The 25,747-nt window shown below is 45.5% G+C and overlaps 1 protein-coding gene across 2 annotated transcripts; it reads right to left on the reverse strand.

The window, feature by feature from the left end:
- Positions 1–678: 678 nt before the first annotated feature.
- Positions 679–24,341, reverse strand: LOC120654811 (calcium-transporting ATPase 5, plasma membrane-type-like). 2 transcript variants are annotated; one of them, XM_039932472.1, is made up of 35 exons: positions 23,931–24,334; positions 23,608–23,816; positions 21,729–21,845; positions 21,577–21,634; positions 21,271–21,362; positions 21,052–21,183; positions 20,852–20,941; positions 20,576–20,645; positions 19,840–19,910; positions 14,241–14,324; positions 14,077–14,154; positions 13,925–13,996; positions 13,142–13,225; positions 12,948–13,030; positions 12,387–12,495; positions 12,256–12,311; positions 12,137–12,179; positions 11,980–12,063; positions 11,741–11,878; positions 10,898–10,960; positions 10,705–10,803; positions 8,577–8,687; positions 8,078–8,245; positions 7,923–7,982; positions 7,345–7,506; positions 6,468–6,584; positions 6,211–6,309; positions 5,980–6,117; positions 5,312–5,412; positions 2,572–2,617; positions 2,351–2,485; positions 2,049–2,156; positions 1,865–1,956; positions 1,338–1,420; positions 679–1,198 (listed from the first exon to the last, which is right to left on the reverse strand). In XM_039932472.1, the coding sequence occupies exons 2-35, from the start codon at positions 23,767–23,769 to the stop codon at positions 1,155–1,157; spliced, it is 3,249 nt and encodes a 1,082-aa protein (XP_039788406.1). In that variant the 5' UTR covers positions 23,770–23,816; positions 23,931–24,334; the 3' UTR covers positions 679–1,154. The 2 variants fall into 2 exon arrangements, 1 of the variants encoding a protein (XP_039788406.1); XR_005667182.1 differs by lacking the exons at positions 679–1,198; positions 1,338–1,420; positions 1,865–1,956 and having other exon boundaries at positions 2,047–2,156; positions 2,572–2,865; positions 23,931–24,341.
- Between the last annotated feature and the right edge of the window lie 1,406 nt (positions 24,342–25,747).

The following is a 25,747-nucleotide window of genomic DNA, read 5'->3' on the forward strand; positions in this document are numbered from 1 at the left end:
TACTACAGCGCTATCACTACTCCGTTTCAGTGAGCTAACCAAAGGCTAGATGCAATAGGAATATAGGATCTCCTCCTAATCTCCCTCGTCGTTCCCATTAGCTCCCCGCTGCTCCCCGTAATGAAAGGCGACCGGGCATCTCGTCCAGGGAAGGGAAAAGCAAGCATCATGATTTCTGTGGTGGGGGGAAGCATGGCCACTCTGCCCATGTGCCCTACTTATTGGCTCCGCGACATGCTTAGGCACGCACCCCCGTAAACAAATCGAGAGTTAATTTGCACGCAATGCATGCCTTGCCTTGTTGCTTTTGACAAAGGCTTGGTTTTCATATTTTGACGACTCGATCAAGTACTGTGAGGATACATATCAAGGACTTGTAAGGACAGCATGAAAACTCTTGGATGCATAAAACTGGCAAAGGAGACATGCAGGAAAACAGATCTTGCTAAAGGAGCTCTTAACCCACGACACCAGAAAAGGGCTTGGAAATTTGGATGGCCGTACCTTGTGCTTACGGCTAATCATAATACGTGCAAAAATTTGGGTGCCCTGTGTTCTGAATGATGCCCGACAATAGGATTTGTTGACCTCACAACACCATTTGTGCTTTCCATAAAAAGGAACCGCTAAAAGAATCGCAGCCAGAACAGAGACACTGGAACCATCATAAAATAAAAGTTTGTGCAGGCAATAGCAAATCAGCCAATGTGCATTACGGAAGTCAAATCCTTCAACCCAATCCAAGCATTCAGAAATCAGACTTTACACCGAACACCAGTATCCAGTTAGATAAAATGTTCTACTACTTGGCAACTAAAACCAAAAGAAAATAGGGAACTGAGCTACACTCCGCTGTTTATAGCGACTTACCCAGATCAAAACATTCTAAGACTTCTGGCACAACTTGCACCATTAACTACAGGAGGTACTGAACTTTGTTAGGCTAACACATACTTTGTTTGCATTAACTTCAACTCTAGATCATGAGCCAGCGACGATGTAGCATTTCCTTGATTGCTGACCACAGCCTCAGAATTTATAGCCAGGGATCAAGGTAGTATGGTTAGAAGAAATCAGCACACAAAATTAATCAACACCATCTATGTGCACCAACACTATATTTCAGCACTATCTGAACACTTGCCCGAGCAGCTTCACACCTGTGATTCTGCTCTTCTCTCATCCTGTCCCTCATCACCTGCACATGAAGAGACCCAAACCCAACACAAAATAACTTCATTCCGATAAACAAGCAACATAAAGAAGCCATCTGGTGCAGATGAACCATATTTGCAATATCTCACAAAAAAAAGATAAAGAGAAGGTGAGATCCTTACGTTTGGGCCAACACCCTAGAATGAGATCCTTCAATTGAGTCTTTGGAACTGGAATGAACTTTCCAACAAAAGCCAAGGGCCAACTGCATGACCGGGCAATAGTTAATTACAAGCAAGCTACAGTCAATCTTCTATGACACCCATCAAAAATAAATTCCCACCATTTTCAACAAACTGCTTGGAGATAAACAACTCTAAAATAGATGTTGATAGAAAATTAAGAAACTAAAATGCCTAGTCACTGGAGGCTGTGGATCAGGACAATAGTGCCATTTGTGTGAGAATAAGAATGAGAAAAATCTGGAGGAGTCCCGACATGCCCCTTCGAGTCATAGCTACAGACTAACCAGATCATAACAATTCACAAGACGGGCAAGGGCATCAGATCACACATCAACATAGGAAAACCCATCAGAAGTTTAGGAGGTTATCTAGACTTTCGTCCAAAAAAATTATTCAGGAAGCATAACACATACCTACAACACAATGATGGTCTTAAAGTGGAAAAGTATCCAAAAGTATCTTACCTTACAAAAGCAATAACTACAGAAACAAGCCAAAGCTCCCAATCCAGTCTCACAGTCGATGTAAATTTCCCAAGGAACTCAATAATTATCACCTGACATAAAAAAAGGATATTCCACTCAAATGCTATATCCTTAACCTAAAATTCTAAATTTACTGATACATTTACATAAAATCCTTTCTTACCTGCATCACAACGGTTATGGTCACTACTCCCAAGAAAAGATGATTTCTTGAAACTCCACTAAAGATATTCAGCTCTTCTGGTTTACGAGAATTGAACTCATTAAACACCTATTGGAAAATGTGAAAAGTCAATGTTTTGGCAATTCCCAAAATGGCTTACACAAATGCTGACAATTACTAACATTTTCTATTCCTTGCTTCAAATGGAGAGGGAAAAAGTTGCATTCATAATGTAACTTCAAGGTTATAAATATGCCTCCAAATTTATTGAATTGAATAAAAAAGAAGGCAAAATTAGTTACCTGACATAAGACAAATGTATTGAATATAACTGTATTTTTCACTTTACTGGAGTGTTCTAATGTGTCTTGAGTCAAATGCAAAAGATTCCGGCCCCTAAAGTTGAGGGTAAGAAGGACAGCAACTTGAAAGACAGCCTGTGGTTACATAAATGTCAGTGTCTAATAAAAAAGTAGCTCAATAACAGTTCAAAGTTAGTCAACATCTGGTAGGACCTTAATACCTGAATAAACAAGTTTCTCCACATGATATTAGTCACAAGAGGTTCTCTGCATCAAATTCCCATGAATTTTAGCCATTTAAGCATGTACAACAATTCTGTCAACAAGCAATTATGAAAAGAATGCAATGGCCAATGGATCCTTTTGTTTAACTTATTTTGGACTGCAAATGATCCAAAGACACACTATTTCTTGCTGCTGCTTTCACCAGGAAATTACATTTTCAATGCCAGCACAATGTTGCCTTAAGACATGTCAAGCTGAATGGTGAAGCTCAGGGAAAGGTTACACAGCCCCTGATAAACCAGTAACAAGTAATCAACTAAGAAATAAGTGCGCAAATATGTACCAACAGTAAACACAGAATACTTACTACTTCCATTACAGAAATACATAACATAAAAAAAAACTCGATCAACCTTGGAAGAACTAAGTGGTATTGTAAAAATACGAGGTCCATTTTACAATCCTGGAAGAAAATTTAGATTGAATTCACTCAACCAAGCTATTTCAATCAGTCCAATTTACAACCTAATTAAATATGTCCCCATTTTCCCCTGAGTACAAGGCAGATTTTAAATTCAAATTTTGTGAGGTGATTCTCTGATAGAGGACATGATAGTCTATGTTAGAAAATACTTCAAGAATTTTCCATCACTCCCTGCAACTTTGTATCTATTGAGTAGCATGCACCAACCAATTCAATCCAAAAGATTAAGGTAATAGGGAAAGGTGGTCAATTCATCTATACTTCAACCCCCCCCCCCCCCCCCTCCTCCCTCTCACATGCAGGCTCCCTCAAGCCTCAAATGTGGAAATTAGGAGTTGGGTGCAATTATTTTATGAGGCAATTCCCTTGAAACCATTATAAAAGTTCACAATTCCCTACATACCACCAAAAAAATTGTAGCTCCTACCCACCCATCAACCTAACTTTATCTGAACTCCGGTGCCCCTACCGTCTATATTTGGCTTAACGGGAGCAAATGGATAGGAGAAATGATTGTTTGGCCCATTAGTTCAGTTGTACTTGTAAGTCCTACTCCCCCATGGCAGCCCCTTTCTTCCCGTCGACAGGCCAGTCCAAGGCGTCGTGTTGGGTGGAGGTTGTCCCCTCCGATGATGAGGACGACTCCTTGTTCGAAATCTACTCGGCCTCGGAGTCCCCCTCGGCTAGTCCTACGGTGGTAACTTCTCCCTTCCCGACCCTAGGTAGACCTGCGACGGCCCCCTCTCCCTCCTACCACGACGTCATCTGCCGACCTGTGCCTTCCCCATCTAGTTTCGTCCCCGACCCCGTCGTCCAGCCTCCCTCCGCCCCGTTGTGGAGCTGCGCCTCCTGCGATCGTGGTGGTGCGGGATGGGTGAGGTCTGCCTTGCTTAGCCTTGGCGGCAGCGTCATCCACGGGCTTACACACCAAAGACGCGGCAACCGGCCAGTGCCACACCACTGAGATGTCACATGTGTGCCAGCGCATCTCGTCTGGGGCCTCGCCTGCCTCGTCACAGCCACACGTCGCCGCCCAACGCGGAGGAATGGCAAGATGTGCTTCCCCGGCCACCCTGTGGACGTGCGTGTGGGCCGAGCAGGTCCTGTACCGCTCCAGGTTGGCGTTGACGGCGTGCTTCTTCTAGTCCAGCTCGTGGCGTGGCCGCCAGCATCGTGTTGCTCTGCTAGAGCAAGAGGAGCAGAGGGGGAATGGGTGGCGCTCTCATCGTTGGCTTGGAGCGGAAAAAGGATGCAGCGATGGTGCTAGCTTCTTGCGTGAATAGCAGAACGGAGAAAAGGCAGAGGAGATGGCTGGTACGGCTGCCTGATTACAGAAAGGATGGGGATCGCTGGTCCTTGTCTTGCGGTGGAAGAAGCAGGGAGAGGAGTGGAGCACAGTGCAGAGGAGAGAGGGAGTGGCTTGCTGTTGGAGAAGAAGAGGAGCACAGGACACACAGGGGTAAAATGGGCACCTCATCCTCTTAATGTTAACATTCAGTCCAACAGAGAGTCAACGTGACGGATATAGACTGCAGGGGCACTGGAGTCCAGATAAAATTGGGTTGATGGCTGGATAGGAGCCACAATTTTTTCAGTGGTACATAGGGAATTGAGAACTTTTATAATGGCTCCAAGGGAATTGCCTCTTATTTTATTTAATCGCGCCCACCGGGATTCGAACTTGAGACCTCTGGCCCTGATACCATATTGAGTTGCATGCACCAACCAATTCAACCCTAAGCTGATAGGGAAAGGTGGGCAATTCACTTATACTTCAACAGTATCTATAGGGTTAATTTACTGGATGATCCTAACCTGTAAAAAGATAATCATGAAAAATTCTTAACGAAGTGTTACTCCTTTTTACAGTTTGGTAGAAAACTAGAAACTTTGGTAGGCCAACAATTTTCTTACTGTCTTCTGAATCATTCAGTACCTTTTTGGGTAAAGGTGGGTGACAAAACCTAATGTTGGACCAAAAATACAAAGCAATAATCTTTCCTTTTTGACCCGAAAAGCAATAATCTTGAACATGTGCAGACGCACACCTTACAAACTGATTCAAGTATCAAACAACCTTTATTAGCATAAGAAAGCTATGAGATCCACAATTATGTCACTGTAGGTTGATTATTGAAAATTTTTAGGCATAAAAGTTGACTGCTAAGTGCTAACCAAATAAAAGACGATATTTAGAAAACGTAGAGATACAGATTTTGTAACAGATAATGTTTCAAGAACAAATGACCTACCTCCGTCCAACAGGTGGCCGCCTCATAAGTTGATCGGTCGGTGGTTCAGTAGCCAATGCAAGTGCACCAAGTGTGTCCATGATGAGATTAACCCAGAGAAGCTGTACACAAAACAGAAGGAAGCTAATATTTGTTGATGTCCAACTCAAATAAAAGCATAATATTTTAACTACACTTCTGTTCATTAACAATTTGATTTGGCCCATAACAAGTTGGCCATATTATTTTGCAGTGGTCATCCTTGACATTTCCTTGTACACAATTATAGACTTTGCATGGCATTACTCAAAAAAAAAAATGTTATAATATTTATTACACCATATTTGGATTATGTTCCTCTAACAAATTCTTGTTTACACATATAGCTCTTATTTCACCAAGTCAGAACACCACAATAAATTAGCAGGATTTGGTTCGCAATAGAGGCACAAAATGCAGAGCAACTAGATTAGACTAAGTGTACAATGCTAGCAATTACATACTTAAGTACAATCCACTGGTTCAGGAAACTGGAAAGTGGGGAATGTGGGCAAGGCAAGACTAAGTCAACTAATCTCTAAGTATTCAAACTTGGGTACCATTCAAAATATCAATATGAATGGCAATAAATATCTTATTTGGTACAACAGAAATGATAGGAAAAGCATACTGCAGATGTTCATACAAACCTGAACAGCATTTAGAGGAACATTTCCTGACGAAACGGCAGCAACAACATTTATGACAAGAGCTGCAACATTTACAGTGAGCTGGAACTGAATAAACTTTTGGATATTTGCATAAACGGAGCGACCCCATCGGACTACCTAGAATATAAAACATGAAGAACATTTAAGTCAATCATTGTATTAGGTGCAGATTATTTAGGAAGATAGTAAGATTCTACAAACTTTCCTAACCTTCACAACAGAAGAAAAATTATCATCTAGAATAATTATGTCTGAGCTCTCTTTAGCTACTTCTGTTCCTTGGATGCCCATAGCAAGACCAATATCTGCCTGAAAAACAGGAACAATGATAGGTTGAAGGGGTGAAAATGAAGAAAGAAACCTCATCACGTTATAGTAGTACCAACTACCAAATAGTAAAGAATACCATCACATGCATGGCTCATTCTTTTATTCATTCAAAATATGAATTCCCAATTTGTATGTACCTCATGCAATGCAGGAGCATCATTTGTTCCATCACCAGTAACAGCAACAACATGGCCTCTTTTCTTAAGAGCCTTTACTAGGAGAAGTTTGTCGTTAGGAGAAGATCGAGCCATCACCTGCAGTGCATTGAAATATGGTCAGTCCCAGTAGAACGTTCAAGACAACAGTAAGAGCACATATTGAATAACATAAAGCATGTACTCCAAGGACCAAACAGGAATACATGTCCTACTTACATGGTGAAATAAAGAGTCAGAAATGCCTTCACAAATTCAGATAGCAAGTTAGAGGATAACCAAAAGAGGTCAAAGTTTTGTATCACTTGTTTCAAATTTTCAGATTTATAACTACCATTAACAGTTGTGCATGAGACATTGTAACAGAATTATAGAACAAACGACATCTACCTATGTATGCATCAGAAGTTAGGAATAGGGACATTAGCAGTTAAACTAGAGAAACAATGGCAACCACAAGAAGCAAGATTTGCAATGAGACAAACACCACACTCAAATATCCTTGAATCTGATCTCGAAGTTTAGAAAGTTGTGGACGAGTCGACAAGATAACAGTAATAAACCATATTAGTAATATACAGAACTATGATTCTATGAATGACAAGGCAAATGGGTTGAATTAAACTATGCAACATGATATCAAATGGGAAAAAGTCTAAATTACTCCCAAATAGGAAAAATAAAATAACCATAGGCCCAGTCCTTTTTCTTCAACCAAAACAGACAATAAGGTAAGGAAAGACAACATGCACAATGAATCAACCGAAAACACTAAAACATGTCCTTGCATTGATAAACTAGGGACATGTCCCTAATCCATATATATATGTTTAAGAACATATGATGGATGTGGTCTTACAGAAATCCTTTCGGCAACGTCCTCCCTTTCAGAATCATTGTAAGCACGGAAAACACTTCCCTCTATTATATCTTGTGCAGATGCATCAGAAGCCTCAAGTATTCCACACTCAAGTGCTATTGCTCTAGCTGTCTTCAGATTATCTCCAGTTACCATCCGTACCTATTTATTTAGAAACCGCATAAGTCATGCTAGAGTCAATGAGCAGGCACTCCAGTACGCAGACAAAATTTTAGGAAAAGTTAATGGGGGCCAAAATTTATGTACTTTCAACAACCACTAAAAACAAATAAACAGCTTGAGTTTTTTTTTTTTTGGAAGATTCACTTTATCATTTTGAGCTGCCCAGTAAAAAGAAAACAAATTCATGGAAAATTTAATAAAATCTTATGTTAATGATGCTTAAATAAATCTAAAGTTTTGTTTATTTGATATGCGTATTATATCATTAATAATATTTAATAATGAAACATTTTACAAGAAATCACAGTACACTTATTTTCTGAGACAAATACGGCTTGTATTCTTTCTAACAATCGCCATGCCCCTATAGGCATGAATGCAACACACATGCACACCTTTACACCAGCCTTTTTGCACAATTCAACAGCTTCTCTTACTTCAGGGCGGCAAGGATCCTGCAAATAGAAGGGGTAACTCAGCAACAAGGAGGGAACTACTAGAGCTAGAATATGCAACATAATTTACCATTTGCAAATTCTTGAACATATACCTTCATCCCTGCAATTCCAATAAGAGTCAGGTCATTATCTGGCAGTTGCCAGTTGATTCTTTGTTCCTCACTTGGAACATCCTCCAGACCAAGATTTCTATAAGCAAAAGCAATGCATCTAAGACTTTTCTCAGCCATATCTTCTATAAATTTCTTGAGTTGATTAACCTGAAAGGTCAAAGTGGAGATGAGAACTTTGAAAATACATCTTCTGTTCTTGAAAACTGACACTCTAGTTCTTATGTCGCTTCTGGGATATTTTCCTTACGTATCCCCAACCCCTCCCCTTCATTGTCCATGGCTTTTTCCAAGACCATTTACTATAATGGAGCAGCTTAAAAATCATCCCTAGTGCAATAAGTAACCTGACAAAGGCTTTGCATGAAGGTACTACAGTATTCTATAGGTGCGCATTGGTTGTTGTACTTGTTCAAGATCCAAGAATGACATCTATTTCGGGATGGAGGAGGAAGATTTGAAAAGGGGCCAGTGTTTCTACCTTATCAGGTGTCATTTCATGAATCGAGCCATCCACACCAATCCAACTTGTGCATAATGCAAGAACAATTTCAGCAGCTCCTTTCCAGTGTACATGAACATCCGAATCACTCTGAAAATGGTATATGAACAAGTTTACTGCAACCTTCAGTACAAATTAAGTACCTCTGAGAATGCTTCAAGTCAAGATAGTTCAGATTTGGCCAACAATCTATTGAGTACTAGATCTTCAATATGAAAAATTATACAAGTACATTTGTCTCAAGAATACTTCCACGTGACATATTATTAAGCTTTACAAATTATTACAACATAAATTGGCCACCAAATTTTTCCCCTCCCCCAAACAACGCTTGTGCTCAAAGGGCACAAACATAGCATTAAACAACACTTTAAGATTATGTAAAGTAATGGCATTCTAGCTAACAAAATTAGAAGCCAAGATAGTTGGAGGTTCACAGCATCTGGAAAATTCTCAAGTAAATCAGCCTATAAACCATTTTTCATTGGATCAATATGGTTTGCTCCCTGGAAAAAGGAACTGGAAGTCACAGGCACCTCTTTGCTGCAAGTTCTTCATTTGGTTAGCAGTTCTTAATCGATGTTGGACAGCGGATACGTTGGCCAAGAGAGACCTTGCTCACCCGGCAGCAGGTCCTCTTTCTGACCAGGCAAACCATCTATCTAGCATCTCTTCATCCTTGGTATCTTGTGTGTTTGCTTGTCAGGTCTGGTATGAATTATTTGAAAAAAAAAATGGTCCTCAGGGTATAGCTCCTCAGCCATACACTAATGCTTTTTTTCTTCTAATTGGTGGTATCATTACCGAAAAATGGTCAATAAGCAACTAAGTGCAGGATCAAATCTCTCATAATTCTTGTTGCTTGGGAAATTTGGAAGAAAAACTATGGTTCAGAGCCAGTTCAAACCATTACAAAAATACAAAGGAAGTGCCATATACTAATTAGAGATAGGACCAGCATAACCCAGCCAAGCAAACAGCCTAAGCCCGGATGCTCTGGCTGAACACCACAAAGAAGCATCCTTGTTACCTCCCTAAGAATAGAACTGACACAAGCTCTCCTGAGTACTTGAGAAAAAAAAATGATTTTTGAGCCTGAAATGTAGTCTAAGTTTGTTAAACGGACTTTTTTTCATGCAGGCCAGTTAATTTAGAGCGCACAGACCTATTCAAACAAAAATACACAATAAAATTCATGTTGTGGACCGATTCTTCGGTCACAAGTTCCAGCGATGTAACAAGAAGGCGGCTTCTACTAGTGGCTAGGCACATTTATGTTTTATTTGCTGTAATTCATATTATTCAGAATTGTTAGTTTGGTTTGTTAGGGTCGGCTCTATATGAAGGGGGAGCCGGCGCATGAAACAATTAAGCAGATAATAAACCTCAAAGAGTTCAGAGCCTCCAAGGGAGGGCGAACTAGGGTTTGTTACCCTGCTACCGTGCTATCCATCCATCTATATGCGCCAACATTCAACAGAAATTCTTTAATAAATAAACAAACCTCTAGCCATGTTTGTTAAAGTTTCAACATTACTTTCTGTAAAGCACAACTATCTAGTAAATATATTTTCAAGGTTATGCGTAGGTGTCAGAAAAATGTCAGTGCTCCAGATATTAATACACAATTAAGTAATGGAGGATGGTTGAGAAAATACAAACAATCTCAACATGTAAGATGCATCAATTTAGCCTAAAGTGACATTCTGAACTCAATAAACATATAGAAACAGAGAGAAAAAGAAGGTAAATTTCGGCATGACATATATCTAAATAAAATAGGGTTAGTTGGATCCATGCCACTACAATTTCTTGAAATTGGATTTCATGTTGAAATCCATGCCATTGAGTGGCATGATTTTGAACATGAAACCCAATTTCACGGAGTTGTGGTGGCATGAATCGAATTTTCCCAATAAAATATGTAATGGTTTAAGTTTATGGAGCCTTGTATTCTTAGCAAAGTCTCTCTATCAAAATACTTTGGCAACACAGAAAGTTGGTATCGATCACTTTCAAGAAATAGGATGACATGAGTAATCTAATAATAAACTGGAGCTCTAGCAAATAACATAAGACACAGTGAAGAAAATGAGGATAAAATTACCACAGCCACTGCAACCCCAGCGCGCTTTTTTTCAGAGTTGAAGGGAGAGACATGAATTATAGCAGATTGTGATCTCTCCTCCGTAAATTTCATCCGAAGCTATAGGCACCAATAGGTTAAAAAAAATGGATATCAGAATGAAAGAGAATTTTTAACAATATCACCAGAAATAGTAGCAGCTAAGGAACTTTACTTCAAGACCCCAAGCAAGGATAGCCTTTTCCGTTGGTGAGCCGGTTATCTCGATGCTACCATCCTGATAAGTCAAAATTTATGATGTTATAGTAGGGGGTGCAAATATGGAAATATGAGATTTTATATTAAAAAAATATGCCACTGTAACTAGCATAAATGATACAGAAGCAGTAAAAGAAATCGAAGATGAAAATTTGCTAACATTTTAGATATGCCAAAAGTAGAAGACACGAAACATCTCAGAAGAAACAGCTCAACAGCTTCAACAATCACCAGCAATCAAAACTGAAAATTTGAATATATCCTAGCAGGCCAAATTGGAAATGGAAAATTTTTCTACCGTATTGATTATACTCATAACCTTCTTGAAGTATTATGGATTTATAGTATGCTGAGGTAGATAAGGGCAGATCCCCTCACGTCATCAGGCTTCTTCTGTCAACTAGAGGCTCTGATTAAACCAATTTGGTGCGCAAAGCCTTTGCTGTATTATTGTTCAATTCCCTATAGGGGGGCTATGTGGTGGGTCTCTCTTTTACAGAGATGACTATACTCCTAAGTCCTAAGTCCTAAGTCCCACGTGACATATCTTTACTTCCCTAACAAGCCATAAATCTATTACTTCCTAAATCCTAACTAATAGATATGATCCCAATGAACTGGTCTCTATTCTAGAAACTATGCAATTAGATATAAAGTACTTGTGTATACTGTTCATGTGCATGTGCCGGCTACAGTAGTAGCCACAACGTAAGTCCGTGTTAAAAAACAAATTGCAATTTACTTACAAATTATTTCATAACAGTAATTCAAGTTCACATATGAAAGCATGCGACATTACCTGTGCCTCAAACACACTTCCTGAAGTATTCTGTGCAATTCCTTCAAGTAGAAGTGAGACTACACTAGGTGACAGGTTATCAATATTAGCAGGAGCTTGCTGCTTCACTTCGCCAACAATTGATTGCACAACGGTCATCTTGAACAGCAAAAAGTTCCAGAGCGTCAAGTAATCACAAAATCTGAGGCATTTATTACCTATTAAGCACAAGGCCCTTTGCAATCCTAAAAAAAGCTAACCTGATTTAATGTTAATGTACCAGTCTTGTCACTACAAATAGTAGTAGCTGAACCCATTGTTTCACAGGCAGAAAGCCTCCGCACCTGAAATTGACATGTTTAGCAACATGTGATAACCAAAAGGGTAAAGCATAAACTAATCTGGAGAAGTACGTACCAGTGCTTTGTCAGCCATCATTTTCCTCATGGAATAAGCCAGACTGATGAAAGGGGAAAAAAGACCTTGAGAAACTAAAATAAAATGGAATATCAAAAAGTCACAATATATTAACTCACGTTAGTGTGACAGCCAGTGGTAGGCCCTCAGGTACAGCAACAACAACAATGGTCACCTAGATAATTCAGCGCAGTATGAGATTTAATAAAAATTAGGTGCTTCAGATACACTAAAAATACCCACTACATACTGCAACAGTCAGTATCTTTATTGATCCAAATATTGCAGATTTCACACTTGTGCGCCCCTTGACAAACTGAACAGAGCCATCTGAATTTGTGGTATGTCCTGAAAAATACCTAGAACAAGAAAAAGATTCTAATTACACAAACAAGCAGTGGATATATATGTGGCAGAAAAACATTTGTAGTATGTCTTTGCTTTGAATCCTTGTACAGGAAACATGTTCATTACATTCAAGATCTACATATAATTTGTTAAGTCTAACCTAGTCAAACTACAAGGATCATAGCAGCAATATTAATAGATAAGTAACATTATGTTGTCAGTGGTGTATGCAAGGGCTCTAATCTTATACAAAATATATAAGGATCAAGTTGAATTGTGAAGATACTACTAGGGCCATGATCCGTTACCACCCCTAATTGTAGCGCTTTAGCATTTCCAGAATACTAAGAGAACATAAGTTTAGTGTTGTGAATTGGTGTGAAAGCCTGCATTTCAACTGTTTGGTTAGTTACCTGACCTATTCAAATTTAATCATCGAAAGACTTACAGACATTGTTATTACCTTGCAAAGAGGACTACAAGGACCATAGCAGCAACAGAAAGCCCTACGATACCTATGAATGTTGCTACTCCATTCAACCGTACCTTAAAGAGAAAAGATAAAGCCATGAGTAAACCATGAAATGCAGCTAAGATTCCACAGTTTTATATCACAATTCCTGGTCAAATCATCAGTAAAAGATAAAATGGTGAAACCTGCAAAGGAGTTTCTTCGTTGTTATCTTCTGAAATGCTGGCCATTAATAAACCCCACTCAGTGTTAAGGCCAACTGCAGTTACCTGCAAAGGACTGAAAAAGGTCAAATACACAAAAAACCCAGGGCCTGATTGCAAAGCCTGTTAAGCACATCTCTTAGGGTGGCAGGACCTAACATGCATTAATTGAAAACCCATAGACACAAATGAACAAGGAATATGGAATAGGTCCATTTAAATTCTAATCCCCCCCCCCCCACCCCCAAAAAAAAGCAAAAGAAAAAGGGAAAAGGTGTAGCCTTAGACATTCCAAAACAGGAATATCTGCACCCTTATATGGCTTTAGGTGGCGATTTTGCACCATGAATCCAATTCAGGGCTATTTTGTCCACATCAGTGATGATGTCTATTAGCACCTAATCATCAAGAAGGACACCAGGATAGAGACTGAAGGAGGCCTACTTGCAGATGACCAGCACAGCTAAATTGATAAAGCAGTCACAGAGCTGCTGGAGCCATACAACAGTATTTCACAATCAGTAGCAACTGGCATACTAGAGGAAGAGAATTGCATGGCAAGAGCTGTGAGAAGAAGAAAAGAAATAAACTGGATACCCTTTTGTAGTTGCAAGTGAACCATTCAAAAGGTTCTCGGAACAGGGTAAAGGTAGACTTAAATGATCTAATTAAACAGATGGCATGCCTTTAACAGCCTCTTTTTCTTTAGGAACATGTAGGTTTCAGAACATATCAGAAGCAAGGGGGCAAGATATGATGACTCACCAACATGGTACCATAACCATCAGCAACTTTGCATCCAGCCATTAAAAAAGGTGTCTTCTGATCCTTCATAACCTAACAGAAGAACCGTTGTTTAGCGTTAACCATGGGAAAACTGATTCTAGTTAGACTTTACACTGCAGCATGTCACTTACAATCTTGCTTTCCCCAGTCATACTGGACTCATCAATGGCAAGAGAATGACTGCTGATTACAACACCATCAGCTGGGACCTAAAAGTTCATTTGGGTCCAAATATAAGGTCAGAAATGCAAACACTGTAATCATAAATCAAAGCAAAATATGTTTGCTTGCTTACCTGATCACCGATTTTTAAAGCCACTACATCACCAACTACAATATCAAATATTGACACTTGAATCCTTCTGCCACCCCTAATAACCTGAATACAACATAACAATGAAACTAAATGTAGAAGAGAGGATAGGAGAGAATATTGGCTTGTATTCCTCCAAACCCTAGAAGGGTGGGATATATAGTTCCTAAACATGGGCCTCTAGATGGGCTCAATATACTCCAACACCCCCCCGCAGTCTGAACTACCGGCGCAGCGGTGTTCAAGACTGGACAATAAGAAAGCTAACACCCCCCGCAGTCTGAACTACCGACGCAGCGGTGTTCAAGACTGGACAAGAAGAGAGAACAAATATAGTACAAAAGGGCAAATACCCCCCGCAGCCACAACTAGCCACCGGCTACGTTGAAGCTGGATCGAAACTCCGAGAAGGTCGAGGAGGGCAGCCCCTTGGTGAAGATGTCAGCAAACTAGGAGGTAGTCGGGACATGGAGTACCCGAACATCGCCGATGGCGACTCTGTCGCGCACGAAGTGTAGGTCGATCTCCACGTGCTTCGTCCGCTGATGCTGGACGGGGTTGGTGGAGAGGTACACAGCGCTGACGTTGTCGCAGTAGATGAGCGTGCTCTTGGCGAGCGGGCTGTGAAGCTCCGCCAAGAGCTGTCGTAGCCAAGACGCCTCCGCCACGCCGTTGGCGACAGCCCGATACTCCGCCTCGGCACTGGAGCGGGAGACAACCGGCTGCCGCTTGGACGACCAGGAGACCAGGTTGCCGCCCAGAAAGACGGCGTAGCCGGAGGTGGAGCGACGAGTGTCCGGGCAGCCAGCCCAGTCAGCGTCGGTGTAGACCACCAGCTCAGCAGAGGACGAGCGGTGAAGTACCAGGCCGAGGTCCACAGTGCCACGGACGTACCGGAGGAGACGCTTCAGCGCAGCAAGGTGTGACTCCCGGGGATCATGCATATAGAGACAGACCTGCTGAACAGCGTAGGTGAGGTCCGGCCTGGTGAAGGTGAGGTACTGCAAAGCGCCGGCCAGACTCCGGTAGGCAGTAGGATCAGCCACCGGATCACCCAGATCAGCAGACAGCTTGGCCTGAGTGTCGACTGGAGTGGAGCAGGGCTTGCACTCAGTCATCCCAGCCCGCTCCAGAATATCGAGGGCGTACTGCCGCTAGTGAAGGAGAAGACCAGACGGGCGAGGCTCAACAGTGACGCCCAAGAAGTGGTGGAGCTGACCGAGATCTTTCATAGCGAACTCCTGCTGCAGAGAGGAGATGACACTCTGAAGCAACTGCTGACTGGAAGCTGTTAGCACAATATCGTCGACATATAGCAGCAGATAGGCAGTCTCATCCCCACGGCGGTAGATGAAGAGAGACGTGTCAGACTTGGCCTCGGTGAATCCCAGTGTCATCAAGAACGTGGCGAACCGAGAGTACCAAGCCCGAGGAGCCTGCTTCAGACCATAGAGAGACTTGTTGAGCCGACAGACCATATCCGGACGACTCGAGTCCACAAATCCCGCTGGCTGAGAGCAGTAGACAGTCTCTGACAAGGTGTCGTGAAGAAACGCATTCTTCACGTCCAGCTGGTGCACAGGCCAAGCACGCGAGAGCGCAAGCGAGAGGACCGTGCGCACCGTAGCGGGCTTCACGACCGGGCTGAAGGTCTCATCATAGTCCACACCAGGTCGCTGAGTGAACCCCCGGAGGACCCAGCGAGCCTTGTAGCGCTCCAGTGTGCCGTCAGCCCGACGCTTGTGCGTCCAGATCCACTTGCCAGTCACCACATTGCAACCAGACGGACGCAGCATGAGGTCCCACGTCTGGTTGGCAAGAAGAGCCGCGTACTCCTCTTCCATCGCGCGACGCCAGTGAGGATCCGCCAAGGCGTCGCGGACAGAGGAGGGTACCGGAGAGACCCGCGGCTCTCCCTCGGTGGCGGAGAGAGTCGCGGCCTGGGACGCCATCCGCCGAGTCACCATGGGATGGATATGCCGAGGATCCCGATGGATGACCGGCGGGTGGTACACCTCCGGTTCGGCTCGAGAGGGAGCCGGAGGTGGCGGCGGCGGCGGCGGTGTCGGCGTCGCAGGTGCCTCTGGAGCAGGAGGCGGCGCCGGTGTCGGCGCCGAACGACGCCGGTACACCTGCACCGGCTCAGTGTACCGCTGCGGTGTCGGGGTCGGCGCCGAGCGGCGCCGGTACACCTGCACCGGCTGAGCGTACCGCGCAGGTGCAGGGGAAGGCACCAGGGCCGCGCGTGGCGCAGCGGGTGACACTGGGTCCGCGCGCGGCACGACCGGAGGTCCGGGGACGGCGCGTGGCGCGACCGCGGGCACCGGGGCCGCGCTCGGCGCAGCAGGGGTCACCGGAAACGGTGCCGGCGTGCCGGGAAAACCTGCAGGAAAAGGACAGACAGGTATCGGTGGATGAACCACCGGGTCAGTCGGAAACAGAGACTCCAGCTCGGGGTCAGGAGAAGATGTAGAGGAGGTGGAATAGGGGAAATCCGACTCGTCGAAGACGACGTGTCGGGAGATCAAGACGTGGCGAGTGGTGAGGTCAAAGCATCGGTACCCCTTGTGGTCAGGGGAGTAACCGAGGAACACACAACGAGTCGAGCGGGGAGCCAGCTTGTGGGGAGCGGTGGCGGAGGTGTTAGGGTAACACGCACACTCGAAGACCCGAAGGTGGTCGTAGCGAGGAGGGGTACCTAAGAGAGCGTGGTGTGGAGTGGGAGCAGGAGAAGCTGTGGACGGAAGGCGGTTGAGCAGGTAGGTGGCGGTGTGAAGGCTCTCAGCCCAGAAGCGCGGGGGCAGGGAAGCCTGGATCAGAAGGGTGCGCACGACGTCGTTCGTCGTGCGAATCATCCGCTCAGCCTTGCCGTTCTGAGGAGAGGTATACGGACAAGACATACGCAGCTGAACACCCCGAGACAGGAAGAAGGAACGGGAGGTGGAGTTGTCAAACTCCCGCCCGTTGTCACACTGGACGGCCTTAACGGTGAGGCCGAACTGAGTGGACACCCAGGCAAAGAAGTGGAGGAGGGTGGGGAAGGTCTCAGACTTGGCGCGCAAAGGAAACGTCCAAGAGTAGTGCGAGAAGTCGTCGACCACCACCAGATAGTACTTATAACCAGAAAGGCTAAGTACAGGAGAGGTCCACAGGTCACAGTGAACAAGATCGAATGCACGCGTCGCATGCGAAGAAGAAGAGGAAAAAGGGAGCCGAACATGACGACCGAGCTGGCACGCATGGCAGAGGGGCTGAGCAGGAGCCCTAGTACCAGAAACATCGGTACTACGACCGAGCTGTGCCAGAACGTCGCGGCCAGGGTGACCAAGACGACGGTGACAAGTGGTGGAAGACGGCGTCGCGGCAAAAGCGGCAGACCAAGACGGCCAGGGTGAAGAAGAAGACGAGAGTGGTGCAGCGGAAGAAGGAAGGCGAAGGGTGTAAAGGGGTCCCGTGCTGTCACACCGGAGTAGCGGACGCCGGGAGGCCGAATCCTTTACAGTGAGGCCAGAAGAATCAAACTCGATGGAACAGGAATTGTCAGCTGTGAACTGACGAATGGAAAGAAGGTTATGAACCATCTGAGGAGCAACAAGAACATTGGGAAGGAGAAAAGAACTAGGAGCAGAACCCACGGCGGTGACAGGAAGACAAGACCCGTCACCAACCATGATGGAAGAAGGACAAGAGGGGTGTGGGGGTCGGACAGAAGAGAGGATACCGACATCTGGGGTGGTGTGGAAGGAGGCACCCGAGTCGGCGATCCACTCGGTGCTGACCGTCGTCGTCCGCCCCATGGCGCTGAAGGACTGCGCCAGTGCGGCCTGGCCCCACCCCCCAGGCCAGGTCGGCTGCTGGCTGGGTGGAGCGGGCGGTGTCCAGAGCGGCGCGAACAGGGGAGCAGCAGCGGCGAGCATGGCCGCCGGCTGGGGCCGAGGACGAGGGCCCGCGACGGCGTGGACCGGCGCGGCGTGCGCGGCGTGCGCGACAGCCTGCGCAGCGGCGAGAGTGGCAGCGGCCCGCGCGGGGTCCCCGGGCGCGACGACCTGGGCGGTGCGCGCGGCGGGCGCGACGACCTGCGCGGCGTGCGCGGCGGCGAGGGAGGCGGCGGCCCGCGCAGCCTGCGCGGCGTGCGCGGCTGGCGCGACGGCGGCCACAAAGGCGGCGGCGGCGGCCAGGTTGGCGGGCGCGACGACCGGAGCCTGCAAAGCAGGGGCTGGCGGTGGCTTGGCCTGGGCTGGAGCAGCGGCAGGCGCGGTGGTGGTGCCTTGGTGCTGCCACGCGCAGCCAGGGAGGGCCGCCGCGGCGACGGTCGATGCCAGCTGAGACGGTGGAGCAGAGGCAAAGGGTCCCTGAGATGGCGGCGCGCAGGTGAAAGGGCCCTGAGGCGGTGGTGCGGAGGTGTTTTGGGGGTTTGTGGGACGCGGCCGCTCTCGCAGGTGACCCCCGTCCACGAGCAGGCGCCCGTGGGGTCCGACGCGTTCCACGCCAGGCGCGGACCCACGGCGTCGCGGAACGCCAACAGCGCCCGCCCGTCGCTCGCCAGGTCGTCCACCCCCGCCCGCGCCGCCAGCGCCGCGGCGACGAGCAGGAGCAGAGGGAGCGCGGAATGGAGGCGCCGCGGCGGCGGCGGGGCCGGCGTCGCCCGCATCGCGGCGGCGGGTGAGGAGGAAGGAAGGAGCCGGTCCGGGGGGGGCGGGGAGGTGGCGAGGAGGCTGGAGCAGGACCCCAGTGGCCCGCGCCCGACCACGCGCCCAGAGCAGGGGCGCCGGCTGCACTGCCCAGAACAGGGGCGGCGGCTGCAGAGGAGGAAGGAAGGGGAGGGAAGGCGCACGGGGCAGCAGGAGCAGAGGAGATGCCGGGGTAGGAGGAAAGAGGAGCGCCGCACGCGCCTGCTGCGCCCGCCCCGCCCGCGGCTGCGCCCGTGGCGGCGAGCGCAACGGCGGCATACGGCAGCTGAGCAGCAGAGGAGCCGGCGCTCGGGATCCAGGCGCATGGGGGAGCGGCAGAGCCGGCAGCGCCGACGGGCTGCAGAGCAGGGGAGGAGGAGAGGTAGGGGAAGGAGGAGAGGGGAGGGAAGGGCGGCGGCGCCGGCTGCCGGCCGGCCATGGCGGCGGCGGCGGCTACAGTAGCCAGAAAACCCTAACTGATACCATGTTAGAACGCCCCACCTAGCCAACCCGACCATAAAACCCAGGTGTTATAGTGGGAGGGGTGGGGGCTTTTATCCTCAGTCCAACATTCCTCCTACTGCGTGCGAGCCGGGCGAGCCGCGGGGCTGTGCCACCTGTCCGGTCTCAGCACTTCGGTCTCAGCGAACGCAGCCAGGGAAATCGCGCAGCGGAAATGCGTGGCCGGGAGGGATCGAACCCAGGACCTCGGCTCTGGTACCAAGTTAGAAGAGAGGATAGGAGAGAATATTGGCTTGTATTCCTCCAAACCCTAGAAGGGTGGGATATATAGTTCCTAAACATGGGCCTCTAGATGGGCCTCTATACATGGGCTCAATATACTCCAACACTAAATTAGAGTGCTAAAATCTATAGACCACAATTTTGCTTGGTTATTCCATATCACAAACCTCCACTTGTATGTTTTGCTTCTCCTCATTGAGGTGTTGGAACTGCAGGGACTGCTTGTAGTCACTGACAGCTATCGCAATAAGAGAAGAAAATAGTTAGGGACGGCATTTTTATTCTCAATGGATTATCAATCAACAACAGCCAAAAAAATGAAGAGTACAAGAAAAAACTATACAGCAATCTGGCAGCAAAGATCTACTATGTAGCACCCAAAAACCAATGCAAAAGGCAAACTGCAAACATATTACAGTTATGCTAGAATTAGGACGTCCGACGCGCAGAAAAAATCGGACGCTCCGACCCATGTTGCACGAGTTAAGTACTGCTGTTGCAATTACTATTTCTTTATGTTGCGTAGTGGATGTTGTATGAAACATTATGTCAATGTTGCAGTGGGAATTTTCCATCTGCGAATCGGATATCAGAATCATTTGTATACATATTTTCTTGATGTTGCAAGCGCTGATTTCTGATGTTCAATTGTTATTTATCAATGTTGTGACGGACCGTTTGATGAAAAAAATTTGATCAGGGCGCTAGTAGTGCCGAACAAATAAAGGTGAAGGGTAAAAACAAATCTGGATTGTATCTCCCAAAACTACAGAATTTACTCAGAGAGCTCAATAACCATGAGTAAAGCCATGATTTGCATCATCCTATTAATATCCCAACCATTTCATTGCTAATACAAAATCAATAAGTACAAGCATAAGGTGTGAAAAACAAGCACCATACCAGTAACGAGTATCACAAGAAATACAGCAAATGCAATACTTGTGCCATCATACCATCCTTCTTTGATACCCTGGTGAAAATTTAGAGTTAGAAATAAATAAAAATATGTGACTAAAAGTGTATCTGCATAGATAAATTGCTCAGCTTAAACATTGTTTATGAAAGCTTATAAAATAGATTTCCAATACACAAGGGGATAAGCATAAATAACAAACAATTGACAAAACATAACAAAAAAGGAATAAGGAAAACATAGAACAGAATAAAGGAATCGACCTCTGTTGCAATGCCCAAAACTAGAGAAATTACTGCAGCTACGATAAGGATAACTAGCGTCAAATCCTGGCAGGCCTCCCAAAGAAAAACCTGGAGTCTCAAAATGAATCCCAACCAAAAGAACAAAAAATAAAGTAAGCCATTGAAATAGCAATAACCTAAGTAGCGTAATCACAGTTAAATTGGGAAAAGAAGCTTGCCCAAAAGCTCCTTCCTTTCTTGCGAGGATATCTGTTAGCCCCAAAAGCATTTGCCCTGCATGACAAATCTGCCTCATCGCCATGAATTCCCTTCTCTAAGTTGGTTTTCAGTAGATTTGCAAGCCCTTTAACCTAATTTTCAAAGAAAACAGGCATGCATTAATTGGATGTCCATAAATTGCAGACTTAAATTTACTTTCAAAGATGAATGATACATGCCCCTCCATATTCTTGCAGAGCAGAATAATTATGATCCCTAGTCATCACTGTCAGCTGCTCCTCTCCGATTCCGAATCCCCGTGGTAGAATTTCTGCAGACAAAGAAAATAATAAAGTACTACAAAAGTAGTATTGTCGCTTTTGCACAGCTACATATCAAGATGCAGCTAGATCCTTAACTTAATAGCAACAAATCCTTGACAAAGATGTTGATCATGGGATAAGTGTCGTTCAAAATTACAACTACGATACTAACGCTCTGTTGTCTCTGAAACCTAAAAGGCATCCATTCTCCAAAGCAGTTACCTGGTAATTCCCTGTCACCATTCTGCTTTTCCCCAGCCTCTTTGAAGAGTAATGCAGCCTGATTGTATTCAAAATTAAATTTAACAATCAAGAAAAGTGTAGCATTATACAAAAACACATTTCAGAAATAACATAGAAATTAGAAAGCATACCCGTATGACTTGAGCATGAGCCCTAATCTTCCTCCTTATTTGTTCCTTCTCCTCCTCCTTTTTTAGGTCAAGCGTATATCTGAATCGTCGAGAAGCATTGAGGACAAGTGCAGCTTGCTGCGAAAAGGAAAAAAAACATAATAATAACGTGTAAAAAATAGTGCACAGATTACAACAGTTATGACTGCATGTGCAGTAGCATTAGTTGAAGCAAATATTTGGAATAAGCATATCTAAAGCATTGGAAACCATGCATGAACTCATGTCTCATGGATTTCATTTCCCTCGATTGCTGTCTGTTAAAATAAGAAGGTATCTTAAAAGATAGGGTGCTTCCCTGCGATCTTTGTTATTAGAATCTGTGCACTCCAGCTATTTGGCAATCAATCTAGGCCATATGCCTATTTGCAAACTACATCATTTGATGTTAACATATTTTTTGCAATATTACAATTTTACCAAGTTTACTAACATATAGATATTACAGTAGCTGTCAAACTTATATTATTGAGAGCATGAAAAGTCAGTAACATCAAAAAGGAAAATGAACACTAACTGTTAGCCAACCACATTACCACATTCACATTGGTTGAATTATGCAACAATATAGCAGATTCGAAGCACTAGAATTGAGGCCCACATTTGACACTACGCCAAAGAAATCAACATTTCTTCAAAACGAATGTTAATATCAGTTTGGCAAGCCCTCATGTATGGGTGGACAGTGGACTTCTATCTAAATCACAAAGCATAACAGACGCTAAAAAAATCAACTAGCTAACCTGTAGGTTGCTTCAACTTTAATGGTACCATTTTTTTCAAGAAATTGCAGTTAATTGTATTTTTCTTTCAAAGGAGAGACGGATATATTAGAGATGGAAAATGAACAGTAAGAATTATTTTGAAAGAATACATTGCTCATAAAACAGCGGACCTTCGAAAAACGAAATGGATGCTCTAAATTTAGTTACAGAGCAGATAACCCACTGACAACCAACAGGGCCAATAAGAGGATAAATGGTCCTTAGGTTGGATTTTGTCGTGTCAACCGTCAAGTCCACAGGTTTTTTATTGTGTCCATCCTAATGATGTTAGATGGTTTTGTAGTGCAAAATCATACAGTTCATCTACCCCAGATTTTATTCATTCTAAACCTTCATTCTTCTAACTTATTAACAAGCAGCAACATGGTATTTGCTTCAGGTGTTAAGTCTACCCAATAGACTATTCCGATCAGCAAACCAAATTCTGACTTAGCAGTCCCTGTTGTTGGCTCTACACAACACATGCTACCAAAGGGCTGAGGTGTTGGGATGCTAGGATGACTGACAGAATATTGAGGAAACTAAACATTTCAGGATTTGTGGGGGTAGCGGTGAAACACTTCAAATATCATCTTCACCTAGTCTTTTTTTCTTTTTCTGGTTGAGCAAATCCAGAGTATCTCTTTATGAAGCAAAAGCAAGAATGCACCATCCGGCTGTACCCAAAGAGAGCCGACTATTAGACTTAGCAGTTCTAGTTCATCTCACTGAATTGTGGGTTGGGTGTGAAGTGAATTGGGACGGTTAAGGTTTACAACATTCAGAACTACAAATAGTTTACTTACTAAACCAAACGCCACGACAATATATATGCTTCACTAAATCAGACATCAGCACATATATACTAATAATAGCCAAAATCCCGTATGAGACCAGTGCATATATAATTATTAATGTGGACAAAATTGAACCGCATTGCATAGAGTTATACAAAACGACTACAAAAATGCAAGCATTGAACTCAGCGTCCTCGAACTACAGCAGTGGCAGAGAGCACAGCACAGCGAGTTCAAATTGTGGCCGGGAAATGGGGGGTCAGGTACTCAGGTACTCACCCTCCAGCGCCGCAGCCGCTCGACTGGGGCGCGCTTGGCGGGGATGTCGAAGGGGTCGGCGTCCGGACCCCGCACGTCGATGCCGAGCACGTCGGCGCAGTCGTCGTCGCGGCGGCGCTGGTACCGCCCGGGCGACGCCTCGGGCTGCTGCCCCCCAGCCATCGCCGCGCCGCTTCCTCAGGAGAGATGACACCGCACCCCTCCCCGATCTGCAGCCACATTCCACAGTCAAGCAGCGCATGAGCAACCCAACCCATGAATTCCAAAAAAAAACGAGCGGAGCATCCCCCCGCACGGCGGGTGGAGTGCAGTACGGCAGCCACCTCGGGGCGGGTGGGCGCGCGCGGCGAGAGCTACAGGGCTCCGGCGACGCAGTGGCTGGGGAAGGGGGAGGAGTGGCGATGTGGGGTCAGGGGGCGGGTGGGGGGTGGGGGGTACGACGACGGAGGAGGCGTGCGGCGGAGGAAACGAAGCGAATCGGGCGCTTGTCTCGCTCGCTTTCGGGGTTTCCGCGTTGCTTCCCCGCTGGCCTGCCTTTTCCTTCCCGCTTCACGCCTCGGAAGCCCTCGCCCGCTCCTCCTCTTTTGCTTTTGCCCGCCGCGCCTTTACCCCCGCGCTCGAGCTCGCGCCGCGGGGGGTTCCAGTGACGGATCGGCTCCCTTTCGGCGGACGAAGCAGGCCGAGACGAGAAAGAAGGCCGGCGAGCGGCGAGGGAAACGGAGCCCGGGGACGACGACGCCGCTGGGCTGGACGGGACGGCGTGTTCCGTCGCGGTCGTGGGTGACCCTCACGACGCGCAACTCGCAACCGAAACCACTACGTGTTGACTCGCGAACAACGTGTTGACTCGCCTCGCACTCGCGCGCCTGGTGCGGCGCGGCATTGGCGTGGGAATGGGATGGACGCGGCGCGGCTGTCGCGGGCGGCGTGTGGGAGACCAGACCGAGGGGGACTGGGCGGTTTGGAACTCTTTGGATTTTTTTTTGAGATGTGAACTCTTTGGATTTTGCCAGTGGAGTCGCGCTCGCACGTCACGCCTGCTGCATGGGTTTCGCTTGATGGAGATATAAAGGGGGTGCGCTGCGTGTGTTTGTCTTATGCAAGGAGTCCGATTTTTTTAACAAATCCCCGCCTTTTTCTTGTCGTCTGAGTGTCTGATGGCGTCAAGTAGACAGCCAGAGTCTAGTGGCGTCATGTAGCTGTAGGTGACAACTTGAAAAGCATGGTTTGGTTGCCAAACCAAGCTTTCAAGTTGTTGTTATGATGTTTGTAATTTGTGCTAGTGTAGTTCTTGATGCTTTTTAAGTTCAGCGCCCAATAGAATTTCCTTCTTCTGCATTTAAAACGCCCAGTGATGTAATGTTTACTCACACGGGTCATGTTGATTTTTATTTTAAATTTGTACTGAAATCCTGAATAAAGTAAGCGTCCCCTTTCAAAGTGCTGCCTAGCAATAGTAGTATTCTTAGGTTCTTTCAACAAAAAAAAGTACTAGTATGCTTAGTAGAAGTAACTACTATGATTGTTTGGATCTAAGGGATAAACTTTAGACCATATCACCTCAAAGAGAATCATATTAAAAAATTAACAGCAGAACCTCGGAACTAAACTGCGAGACGAATCTAATAAATATATTAACTCATAATTAGCGGATGGTTACTGTAGCATTAATGTAGCACATTATAGATTAATTTGGCTCATTAGATTCGTCTTACAAATTAGCACTCATCTATGCAAAAAAATTTATAAGAAAATTTTATTCAATATTTCTAAATGGTAAAATTTATTTTGATCTGAAAAACTAAAAGAAGTCCCTAAAAACAAACAGGGGCCAGAAGTCCCAACTAAATAAACGCTCCAGATTGTTTTTCAGACTCCAAACCCAACCAGGCCCAAAGCGCGTAGGATGCACGTGACCCTGTATGTTTTAAAAGTAGAATATTTGAGTTTGCGATGAGTCATAACGAGAGAGCTCCAACTCCAAGTAACATGGAACCGGAGCAAGGCATCTTACAGGCTGAATAATATATAGTCCAGTCTGACCAGCATAATAACATGCACTCGCCCTGCAAACCATCTGGGAATCAAATCAACCATGCCAGATCAGCAATACAGCATCTAGCCATGCTTCATCGAGGAG

Source organism: Panicum virgatum, chromosome 1N (genome assembly GCF_016808335.1).
Source record: "Panicum virgatum strain AP13 chromosome 1N, P.virgatum_v5, whole genome shotgun sequence".
Lineage (NCBI taxonomy): Eukaryota > Viridiplantae > Streptophyta > Magnoliopsida > Poales > Poaceae > Panicum > Panicum virgatum.

Excerpts from the sequence above, each read along its gene's own strand:
- LOC120654811 (XM_039932472.1), bottom strand. The coding sequence starts at position 23,769 with ATGGCTGGGGGGCAGCAGCCCGAGGCGTCGCCCGGGCGGTACCAGCGC. Across the intron at positions 21,635-21,728 it reads CTCATGCTCAAGTCATACGG|GCTGCATTACTCTTCAAAGA; the intron begins GTATGCTTTCTA and ends GAATACAATCAG. Across the intron at positions 8,688-10,704 it reads CTGGGGTTGCAGTGGCTGTG|AGTGATTCGGATGTTCATGT; the intron begins GTAATTTTATCC and ends TACCATTTTCAG.